The 12353-nt window shown below is 37.7% G+C and overlaps 1 protein-coding gene across 1 annotated transcript in view; it reads right to left on the reverse strand.

Moving 5' to 3' along the window:
• The window catches only part of LOC103590041, a 95623-nt gene that overhangs the window by 28912 nt on the left and 54358 nt on the right, over positions 1 to 12353 (reverse strand). The window contains 3 exon segments of the mRNA XM_008572157.1: positions 503 to 715; positions 3838 to 4014; positions 4868 to 4971. Coding sequence (XP_008570379.1) covers positions 503 to 715; positions 3838 to 4014; positions 4868 to 4971 — 494 coding nt within the window.

A 12353-nucleotide genomic window follows, 5' to 3' on the forward strand; every position in this document is an offset into this window, starting at 1 on the left:
GGAGCAATAATAAAACATTGTGGAGCTGAGACTTTCTACAGTCTTCGTTCTCAAGGTATGGCTTAAGGACCAGCATTTCCAGCAAGAACTGGGAGCTTGTTAGAAATGAGACACTCAGGTCCTACCCCAGTCTTTCTGAATCAGTATCTGCTTTCCAACACAATTCCCAGGTGATTTATATGCACATTACACTTCAGAAGCACTGTCTAGAAGGTCATGAGCCCTCTCTCATCATACCAGGCACGTGGCTATCCTCCCCACTTGTTAAAAATGGCAATCGAGACACGGAAAAAAAAGACAAAAAAAAAAATGGCAATCGAGACACGGAAAAAAAAGACAAAAAAAAAAATGGCAATCGAGAGGGACTGCCACATATAACATCCAATTTCCAAAATGTTTGTAAGAAAAGCTAAAAATCAAAACCTAAGAAAGTGCTGTTCCCATGTCTGTTACTGGCAAATGTCCTAAACATTCGCTGAAAGAAATAAGAGCAGATGCTTACTATTCCATCACACTGGCCATCCTTAATCCTCAGATACATATGTGCATTTTTCACACTTTCAAACATGCAAATCCCAGAGCTGATTTTATGTACTTTCCAGTAGGATTTTTCAGACTGGTTTCCCGCTCCTGTGCAGCTCCCATCGGGCTGGAGACATAGGGCCTGACACAGGCTTGTAGCAAGTAGAACCACAGCACTGTTGAGGAACACGCCCTACCGAGCAGCAAACAGAACAGAAAGGCAGTAAGTAACAGGTTCATGTTCTGCCAAAGGCAGATGACTAGAGAGTCAATTCTCTTACAGAGTTGCAGCAATCAGGATCCTACCAGAAGCTTGGTGGCTAAAAATGAGCTAAATAAATAAATAAATAATTTAACTGCTATGCCAAGATAAACAAAACTAAAGGAAGTTGATTTACATCAATTATTATCTATTGAGTGTGTACAGGTCAGTATCCAATGCTACAGAGATTTTAAAAAGATACAAAACAAATATTTCTCTTAAGGAATTTATAATCACTATGAACAAATAACTAATGCTAATATAAAGAAAATAAAAAGAGTGTGCTATAGGAGTACATGAATTACGTAAGTTTCTTCACGGATATGAGTTAAATATATACATGTAAATATGAATAAAAAGAGATATCAAATACAGCTAAGGTACTTAAGTAAATCCTTCCACTTAAGAGGAAGATATAGAACTGCAATTTGTGGTAATGGACATGCTGATAGTATTAATCTGATCATCACATCTTGGGCACGGGTGGTGATGGTCAGCTTTGTACCATATGAATATGCATAAGTAAAAAAAAAAAGCTTTTGAAAGTTAATTAAAAATACACTAACACTGTACAGAAATGTATAAAAAACAAACACAAATCACAAAAGACAAAGTACAATTGGTAATAAACATAAGGAAGGTAATCCACACTAGTAATAAAAAAAATACAAGTTAAAATTAGTTTATTTCTCTAGAAAACTGTCAAAAATTTTTCTCTTTAAAAACCATACTCAAGCACATCCAGGCCATCTACAGAGCAAGCCCAACACCTGCGGGGTCCTGGGAGACTGCCCGTGGGCCTTAGCCCCGCCTGCCTCACATCCAGGCCAGCAACAGAACCAGTGTATGCCCAGGATCCTCAGATGGTGGCCGGGCCAGCCCTGCCCCCACTCACAACCAGATCCTAGAATGTACTTATCAACCACGGGGTTTCTTTGGGGTGTGTGAATTATCTGCCTATGTCCTTCACCAAATTTCTCCTTAGATTTTCTTTTTTAAGAGTTCCTTTTGCAATAAGGATGTCAATCTCTATGTGTCTAAAACAAAGAGAGAGTAGAATAAGGGTTACCAGAGGCTGGGGCATGTCGGGGGATAGACGGAAGATTAGGGTGAACTAATGGGGACAAATCTACGCTACCTACCCTAAGTGAATCATCGTGTAAGATATGCATGTATTGAAACAACACACTGTACCCCAGAAAAATAAACAAAATTGAATTAAAACATAATAAAATTTAAATAAAAAAACAAACCACAGTCAACACTAAGGTCAGTGAGATGAGCACTCTCCTACACTGCTGAAGGGAACTGAGTTGCAAAGAATTATCTTTACCCAGAGAGGTCTGACCTTTGCCTCAGCACCTGAGAAATCATCTCTAAGCTCTTGGAGTGTTATCCCTGATAGGATGGTCTTTGTTTGCCTAAGGGGTTTGGGCTAGCCGATAGTAACAATGTGGCTTAGGATGGGGGGCTTTGGGTCACAAAGTGTCAACTGACATCCTGACAGGCTGGAGACTGAGATCAGCTACATGGACTTCCTACATGATGAAATCTCAATAAAGATGCTGAACATCAAGGCTCTGGTGAGCTTCTCTGGCTGGCAATGCCCTGTGTGTTTTGACATAAATCAGTGCTAAAAAAGTAACTGTCCTGACTCCATGGGAAGAGGACAACTAGAAGCTCCACACGTGGAGCTTTTTCTAGACTGCCCAATGTGTCTCTTTACTTAGCTGATTTTAATCTGTATCCTTTCTCTGTAATAAACTGCAACTGTGAGTACAACAGCTATCAATGAATTCTGTAAGTCCTTCTAGTGAATTATCAAGCCTTGAGAGTGGTCTCAGGAATCTCCAGACTCCGTGGTTGGTGTCATAAGTGAGAGTGGTAATACAGACTGTTCCCTTTAACTAACAGTTGGCTTAACTTTCATGGGCATAAAAATTGGTACATTTCTGGAAAGAAATTTTGCAGAATGTTCCTAGAGCGTTAAAAGTTTCATACTGTGTCCCTTAAATTCATCATCTAATTATCTAGGCTAAGAAAATAATAAAAGATGTGGTCAAAGGCATATGCCAAAGTATATGCTGCAGTATCATATGCAGAAGCGATAAGATCAAAAGAGATAAAATGCTCAATAATTTTAAAAATACATATATATGCATATATATATAATCTTTATGTCTGAATATTATGAAACCATTAAACTTAAGTTTAATTTTAAGCTAAATAATATGTTATGAGTTAACATTATGTTGTTTTGGGAAAATAATAATGTGAGGAAATGTTTATTATATAGCAAATACAAAAAGTTTTAAAGGCAAATAGACTAGTTTGAATCATGATCCACCATTTTCTAAGAATGCTTTGCTACTCAAGATCATTCATTTCCCTGAAGATAACAACATGTCAGTATTTTCATGGTGAATAAATTTGGTCCTGTATGTGGTAAAGCTTTTCATAAAGGGCCTAGCACAAAATGGGCAATCTCATAAATAATAGTTATTATATTAATATCATAATATTATTTTTAAGGTAAATTCACAAACACGCACTATAATGAAAGAAGCATAGGGCTGGCCAGTTAGGTCAGTTGGTTGGAGTGTGATGCTGGTAACACCAAGATCCAGGGTTCAATCCCTGTATTGGCCAGCTGCCAAAAAAATTAAAAAGTAAAGAAAGAACCATAAGCATTATGAAATGATCACGTGTTCCCCGTATATAACACTCAAAATTCTAATTGTCAGAAAGACTAAATATACACATTTATTTGACTTTCAAGAGCAAGATTCTCTAATGTATTACTAAGAATCCCTAAATCCACTGTCTTTTCCTCCAACTTCACACAGACATAGGATGTTACTCCATCACAGTTTCATTGCTGCTAAAACTGTCATCTCTATTGCCTTTCATAGAGAATGGTAACAGTACCAGTGCCACCTAGTGGAAAGAGATTTGATTACAGCATCATGAATCAATTTAAGAGTTTTCCTAAACCGGGCAAAAGAAAGTTGGTATTTAGCAATATAAACTTTAATGACTTTCCTCCATTTTACCTTGACGAAAACGACAAATTCTTTTGAAAGGTCTGCACCTCCTGCTGATGATTCATCAGCTATTTTGCCATGACGATCAAAAACAACTGTGTGACCAGGAATCAGTACTGATTCGAGAAGTGCACATCGGTTGGGCTGATAAAGCACCCGCAGCTCTGTGGCGGCTCCACGACTAGACTAAAAGAAAAAGGAAAAAACAAAAACAAAAACAAAAGAAACCCCTCTGAATTACGAAGAGAAAAAAAAAGAAAATGTCTTGATATTATATACAGGTCGTCTTCACTCTATAGAATCCTTGTACTATTTATGTAATCTCATGCTTTTATTCCCCAGTCTTATTTCTAGAGACTTGTTCCAAGGTTTTCTCCTCTTGATTTCTCTGAACTCGTGGGAAAATTGCTGGGTAATTATAAAAATAACTCCTGTGGCAAGATAATTTAATGACAAGTGAATATATATTTTATTGTTGGTTATTTTTCATTTATTCTTTTTTTCCTCCTAATTCAAGCCTATTTGGGACTAAAAACTGAAATTAAACAGAAGTCTTATCTCATTCCTACATTTTTCTTTCAAAGACTAAAATTGAGGAGGTTGTGCTACAGGTAGACATTCCTATGCTGTTAAATAACATGAATGCATTTTAAAGACAGCTTTATATATTAAAAACTACTTTTCAAACCTAGGCTAAGCAACACAAAGCATAATTAGGTAAAATTTCTGTGTTTTTCCCAACAATGTGGTCCCTAAAGAGGTCTTTGAGAAGTTAGCCGCCTTTTGAAAGCTCATTAAAATTTTGAATGTTATCAGAGAATTGGTCTACCTTTTCTTGTCTAAATTCAAATTGCTGAAATTTAGGACCATTTATGCATCAGAATTTCAAAAAACAGTGAAATGAAACAAAATAATGAAAAAAGTATAAGTAAAAGCCAAAGAAAAATACAATTTGATAATCTTATAAAAGTACATTATGCAGAAGTATATTATACATGGATATAATACTATTATGGCAAAGAGAAAATTTACTACACACCATTCCAGTGATGAAACCATTGTCAAGGGCAAGAGAAAGGTGTCTTATCTCATGACTTTGGAAAATGCATATATTTCCTTGGTTGAAAATAACATCAAAGAGACCTGGAAAACATTTTTTAAGTATTAAGAAGTAATTAGTGCTTTTAGCTTTTTTTCTTATTCAATTATACATTGAAATCTCCTAATACATTTTTATGATCTCTCTCTCATTAAATATTTTTTTAATTAGTCAAAAGGTAAAATGTCCCCTATACTATGTTCGGTTAGTGAAAACTTTATAATATAATGCATATACTTTTTCTGCATATGTACATATTTGAATAAAATGCTTTTAAAAATAAACGATTCCTTGAGCCATGAACTACCTTATTTCCTAATGAGTTGCTGAAGTTTGTGTATTGTATGAGTGAGTGTGAGTATGTGTGTGCATACATACATATATATACACATATATAACATATAAACACATAAAATATATAATGTGCATTATATAATGTCTATGAGATGATTTCACGGTAACGGTCAGATTTTCTAAAATGAACAAATCATTTGTTTCTTATCATTAACACAGCCCATTCTGTGTTAACTCAAAACTTTGAGCCTAGTCAATATATATCAAATGAAGGAGGATTATGGTAGTTATTGGGTAATTTAAGTTCCCCAAATCCCAATTTTTAATATGGGATTATTTATATATTTCCTTTAATTACCCACTATATTGCATGTGTATATTCATCTAGCATTAATAAGTACAATTAATGGGTTCTAACTTTATATTTTATTCCAATTAACCACATGGACAAACACTTTTAGTGAAGAGCAAGGTCTGATGCAGAGGTTAACTACAGAACTCCAAATATTAAAAGGATTTCACTATATATTTAAATGATCTTATATTCATTTAAAGTCACATTTCTAAAAGTGAAAGACTTGTAGATTAGTTTAATAGACGAGTCCAGATGGAAAGCTTTCTGCAAAATTAATCTTTAATTTATTTTTTGTCTACCTAATAAAATGCATCTTAATGGTTAAGAATTAAGGATCTTCATAAATTAAACCATGTTGATGAATGCGTATAGATAATCGTGGAGGTCAGGATACTATTGAAATGAGAAAAGAATCAAGAGGTAGGAATTCTGACTTTGAGTAGGACACTGATAACCTTGGACAACTCATTTTGAATTTCTCTGTCCTAATTTCCTCATCAATAATATCAAGGCAAGAATTCTCAAGGGATTGCTGTTCAGATGATTTACTAATTATGAGAACTAATGAGTTAATGATGGAAGAATATGAAAACTAAGAGAGGGTTACTGAAAATGTGCTAAGAATAATTTTCACAGATAAATTCAATCTTCCATTTGATCTAATGATTTCATAATAATGAATCTAAATCCATAAAACTACAGAGGCATTATTTTAGATTTTTTTGTAAGGACTCACTAATTAAAATTTAAAAATTTTATATATTTTGTTATGAAAATTTTCAAGTTTATTGGAAATATCAAATACAAGTTCTATAAAGGGATGGCTATTTATCTGATTGTTCACTGCTGTTAGTCTCATGCCTAAGACTGTCTCATCCACAGTAACCATTTTATAAATATTTGTTGAAGAAATGAACTACAGCTGAAAAAAAAAAAATGAGGGGTCCCTATTTGAGAAATTTAACACAATACAGAATGTCCTTGGATTTGGAGGCTTTATACAGTGTTTTAATTAAAAATATGTATTAGGAACATAATCTTTTTCAATAAAATTATAATCAAGTCAGTGTGATAAATGAGATCTTCAGGAAATTTAAATCTTTTCAACAGAGGAAAAATACACTCTTTGGGGGGAACTTAAATACTTTCATGGGCCTCTGGAGTACTATGGAACACAGGCCAGAAGAGAAAAAAAATGGTAAAGGGAAAGAACACAACCATGTAAATGAGGAATTAAAATTAAGAGAAAATATCTGAACGATCAGCAGCCACAGAAAGAAACATTACCTAAACTTAAGCAGATACTCCTGAAAATATAACTGCCATTGACCCTCCCAAAAAAATACAGCTGCCATTGACCCCTCTCTACTGGAAGCCCAATAGAAACTTTCATACTTTACCACTGAATCCCTAAATACTCCCTCTTTTTTTTTTTTAAAGCTGGTATCTAAACCTTTACCTCTGGCTATTTAGCAAATTACTCACTACTATGTACTCCAGCATGTACATGTAAATAAGCCTTGCCTTTTCTACTGTTAATCTGTATATTGTCAGTTAATTGTCAGGCCCTCGACCATTCCAGACAGTAGACGAAAAGCTTTCCTCCCAACATGAATCTAAATGTGTGATTTCTACCTCTGGCTCTGCCAGTAAAGCGTTTATTGGCTATATAAAAGGAACATTTTTAGTTGTAACCTAGATAAAAATTATCAAGATTCTTATATCTAAAATGTTCTTATATTTAAAGATAAGGGGAAAGTCTACATGATCTTAAAGTTCCCAGCTATTACTAACGTCCATTGGATGGAGTCACACTAATTTCACCAAAACAAACGCTAATTGGCCAAATCCAACAGAAGCATCTCAGTCTCTATTTCCCTTTGCCTCTCTACTATATTCCAACCTGAAGACACCTTTTGAAACTCCACAGTCTCCCTCCTCATTCTCTGTTGTCCTCTTCACATAGAGGTGTCCCTAGGGTTCTATCTTCAGGGGATTACCTTTTTCACTCTTCACAGGCTCCCTGGGAAGTTTGCTTTAATAATCCATAAATTGAGAAATCCCAAATCTATACCTCTACCACTAATCTCTCCCTCAGCATCAGGGTTATATAATTTACTACTGAACATAAACAACTGAATGTCCCATGAACACTTCAAATTCAATATGCACAAATTGGAGCTCATAATTTTCCATATATTCCTAGCTTTCAAATCTAATCCCTCTAGATCCTTCTGCATTTCTTATATCAGTTGGTGACTTCATCAACAACTGAATCCCCCAGACCAGAAACCTGAGGGTAATCCTTTTCCTTTAACTTTCCTTTCCCAATAAATCACAGAGCCCTGTCAATTCTGCTTCCTAGAAATTCTCCAAATTATTCTACCATCAGTATTCCCACTGAGGTACTCCAAGTCCCCATCTCTTCTGCCTGACTTGAACTAACAAGTGCCTCTTAACTGGTCCTTCTTTCTCTAATCTTCCTCCACTTGCCTCAAATCTGGCCCCCACTAAGCTACCAAAGTTTCTACTCTACTTCAAACCCATTCATGGCTACATCCCACCCATAGGAGGGAATAAAAGAAGTTGTCTTGAGGGGCCGGCCCGGTGGCGCACTGGAGAGTACGCCACTTGGGAGGGCGGCGCTCCCGCTGAGGGTTCGGATCCCATGTGGAGACCGGTTCCCGCTCACTGGCTGAGCGCGGTGCGGGCGCAACACCGAGGGTTGCGATCCCGTTGCCGGTACCCGGTACGGGCGCGACACCGAGGATTGCGATCCCGTTACTGGTCAGTAAAAAAAGACAAAAAGGAAAAAAAAAAAAAAAGAAGTTGTCTTGAGATATACAACTGGCCCTTCTCTCCCAGAGTATTTTGTAGGGGACACAAAGAGTCATAGAAGAGTTAAGGTTTAAATTATCAAATGAAGTTGACAGCTTTGAGTTGCTAGTAGACTCCTTTTAACATGAGATGATTATGGTTGTAGTGGTGGGGTAAAGTGTTTAAAACTTGTTTATTACTTCTAGAGTAAAACATGAGATTAAACATGCCCTGTTGCAATTACATGCATTACAATGCTTAAAACTAATTGGATTATTGTGAGATTCTGAATAGAGAAGTTCAGCAATTCATGATACAAAATAAAATAGCCCTGATTTCCTGCAGTTTGGTAAAGGTGTTAGACTCCCCACCACATACTTAAGTCAGAGTTACATTATACGTCCTAAACAAAAATGAGTAGCCATACATCTACTATGCAGATGTGTTTTAAGACATACAGAATCTTCTTCCTTTATATCTCCTTTCCCTGACATTCCTTTCTGTATTCAGAGACTGAAGATCTCAGTAAAGGGGACTGAATAAGACAACATTCAATCTAGAGCAAATTAATTTCCAATCTAAAACAAAGGAGGTCCTTCAGAGTCCTCTCAGGAAATAGAGGTGTAAGGCTAATAGCTCTTTGATTTCAGAGAAGAGTAATTAAGATGTGATAAGAGCTGGGCAGAAGACAAAGTGGCTACTGCATAGTTAGTGCTATCCACTCTAATAATGAACTTTTTTTTCCAGATCCTTTATTAGGATCAAGTACCAAAGTACCAAATGGAGAAAGAACTACAACTAATCACCACCAAGTATTCACTAGAAATAGGACTTAAAACTGTAAATCCACCACTAGCAATGATCTAAAAGAAGAATTCTGTTAGGACTAAGTAGATAGGTAAGGAAAATCCACAAAGGACAAGTTCTGGGACTGGCTGTATTTTTCTTTAATCAACAGGAATTAGAGAATAACCAGCACAAGAACTTTATTTTCTTAAGTTGCAGCACAAGGGAAAAGATGTATTACTGTGTTCAGCATACTGTGTAAATTATATACTAAAGAAGTAATGAAAAAAAAAAACAGAAAAGGAAAGCTTTAAGAAGATTCAAGAAGCTATATGCCCTGTAGTGGATTGAATTATGTCCCCTCAAAACTCACTGAAGCTTGAATTGTGTCCCTGAAGTTTTATATATTAGAAACTTAGCCCCTACTGTGACTAAGGTAGGAAACCCTATTATTATAATTGAAAGGTGGAGCCTTGAAGAGGTGATTGGATTGTAGGACCATGTAGTAGCGAATGGATTAATAATGATGGTCAGGGGCGTGTTTCTGAGGGCCTTAAAAGAAGAGTGAATGAGGAGGTTACTCTCTCTCTCTCTCTCTGCTCTACCATTTTCTACCATGTGAGACCACTGCATTGCTGTAAAGCCACCACCAAAGAAGGCTTTCACCATAAGTGTTCCCTGGACTTCGGACTTCCTAGCCCCTGAAACTGTAAGGAATAAATTTTATTTTCTTTATAAATTACCCAGTTCTGTGTATTTTGTTATAAGCAACAGAAATGGACTAATACAGAAAATTGGTATCAGATAAGTGGGGTGTTGCTCATAACAAATACTTGAAAATGTGGAAGTAGCTTTGGAACTGCGTGTTGAGGAGAGGCCAGAAGAATTTGGAAGTACAGGCTAGGAAAAGCCTAGATGCTGGTGAAAGTTTAGAAGGCAAGAAAACCAGGGAAAGTTTAGAATGTTTTAGAGATTGGTTAAATGGTGGTGACCAGAATGCTGATAGAAATATGGACTGTAAAGGCCATTCTAAGAAAGTTTCAGATAGAAATGAGGAGATTTTTTGGAAACTGGGGCAAAGATCACCCTTGCTATGAAATGGCAAGGAACTTGGCTGCATTGTGTCCATGCCCTAGGACTTTGTGGGAGTTGGAACTTAGGGGTTGTGAACCAGAGTATTTGGCAGAAGGAATTTCTAAGCAACAAAGCACTAAAGAAGCTGCATGGCTACTTGTAACAGCATGCACTGAGTGATGGCAGCAAAGGCACGACAGAAAGCCAGAATTTAAAAGGGAAGCAGAGTGTAAAGATTTGGAAAATTTGCAGCCTGGTCATGTGGTAGAGAAGCAGAGAGCATTTTCAAAAGAAAAATGCAGTAGTGCTAAAATTAATACAAAAGGAAGGGATTATCAAGAGAAGGGGGAAAAGGCCCTAAAGGCATTTCAAAAGCCTCTGGAGCCAACCCTTCCACTTCAGATCCAAAGACCTAGGCAGACAAAATGCTCAGGGGAACAGGCCTGAGGTGCCCTCCACAGGTTCACTGCCCAAGGCCACCTTAGGATGCTGTTTCCCACACCCCTTCTGCTCCAGACTTGGCTAAATTGGCCCCAGGTATAGATGGACAAGCAGCTTTGAAAGATACAAGCCAGAAGATGTGGCGGAGTCCACATGGTGTTAGGTCTGCAGGCTCACAGAATACCAGAGCTGTGAAAGGTTGGAAGCCTCCACCCCGATTTCATAGGATGCATGGAAAAGCCTGGGAACCCAGGAAGAGATCTGTCACAGGGCAGAGTCACTGCAGACAGCCTTCACTGGAGCAATGCCAAGTGGGAAACATGGGGTCAGAGTTGCAGCAGAGAAACCCCTTCAGCACCATGCCTAGTGGAGCCATGAGGGTGGGACAGCCAAGGAGACCCCAGATCTGTGGAGCTACCAGAGAGGAACACCAGCCTGGGAGAGCTGAAGTGTGGCCTGCATCCAGGAAAGCCATAGGAATGGAGCTTCCCAAGGACACACAAATGTGCAGGGGGGGCCAAAAATGGAGTCAAGGCACATGACTCATCAACTTTGAGATTTAATACCTGCCCTGCCAGGTTTTGGACTTGTTTGAGACCTGTTACCCCTTTCTTTTGACCTATTTCTCCCTTTTGGAACAGTAATATGTACCCTATGCATTTCTCACCATTGTATCTCGGAAGTAGATAACTTGTCCCTAATTCACAGATGGGACTTTGAACTTTGGACTTTTGAGTTGAAACGAGTTAAAACTTTGGGGATGAAATGAATGTTTTTGTATGTGACAAGGACATGAGTTTTGGGGAACCAGGGACAGAATGTAATGGATTGAATTATGACCCCTCAAAACTCACTGAAGCTTGAATCGTACCCCCTAAGTTTCAGGTATTAGAAACAACCCCCACTGTGACAGTTAAGAGGGTGGGAAATCCTATTATGGTAATTAAAAGGTGGGACCTTGAAGAGGTGATTGGATTGTAGGATCATGCAGTAACGAATGGATAAAAATGGTGGTCAGGGACGTGGTTCTGAGGGTTTTTAAAAAAGAGAGTGAATGAGGAGTTTACCCTCTCTCTGCTCCACCATTTTCTACGTGAGACTTCTGCATTTCTATAAAGTCGCCACCAAAGAAGGCCCATATCATAAGTGTTCCCTAGACTCTGGGCTTCCCAGCCTCTGAAACTGTGAGCAATAAATTTCATTTTCTTTATAAATTACCCAGTTCTTTGTATTTTGTTATAAGCAACAGAAATGGATTAATACATGCCCTATGAAACAATTCTCTTTAAATTCTCACTTAAACTCAAAATGGAAATTATAAAGAATGCATCAGATTCAGTGACCATATAATTGATTGTCCAATCAGGACACTATTGTGAGTGAAAGGGGATGCTGATGTTGGAAAACGTAGTCACAAAAGTGAGCACACTAGAGTGCATTTCCTAAAATTAGAATAAGCTGAGGGGCCGGCCCGGTGGCACACTGTGCTAGTGCGCCGCTTCGGAAGCGCGGAGGCGCTCCTGCCGAGGGTTCGGATCCCACATACAGACCGGTTCCCGCTCACTGGCTGAGCGAGGCGCGGGGGCAACACAGAGGGTTGCGATCCCTTGCCGGACACGGAAAAAGAAAAAAAAAAAAAAAAAAGAATAAGCTGAAATA

Source organism: Galeopterus variegatus, unplaced genomic scaffold (genome assembly GCF_000696425.1).
Source record: "Galeopterus variegatus unplaced genomic scaffold, G_variegatus-3.0.2 Scaffold760, whole genome shotgun sequence".
Classification (NCBI taxonomy): Eukaryota; Metazoa; Chordata; class Mammalia; order Dermoptera; family Cynocephalidae; genus Galeopterus; species Galeopterus variegatus.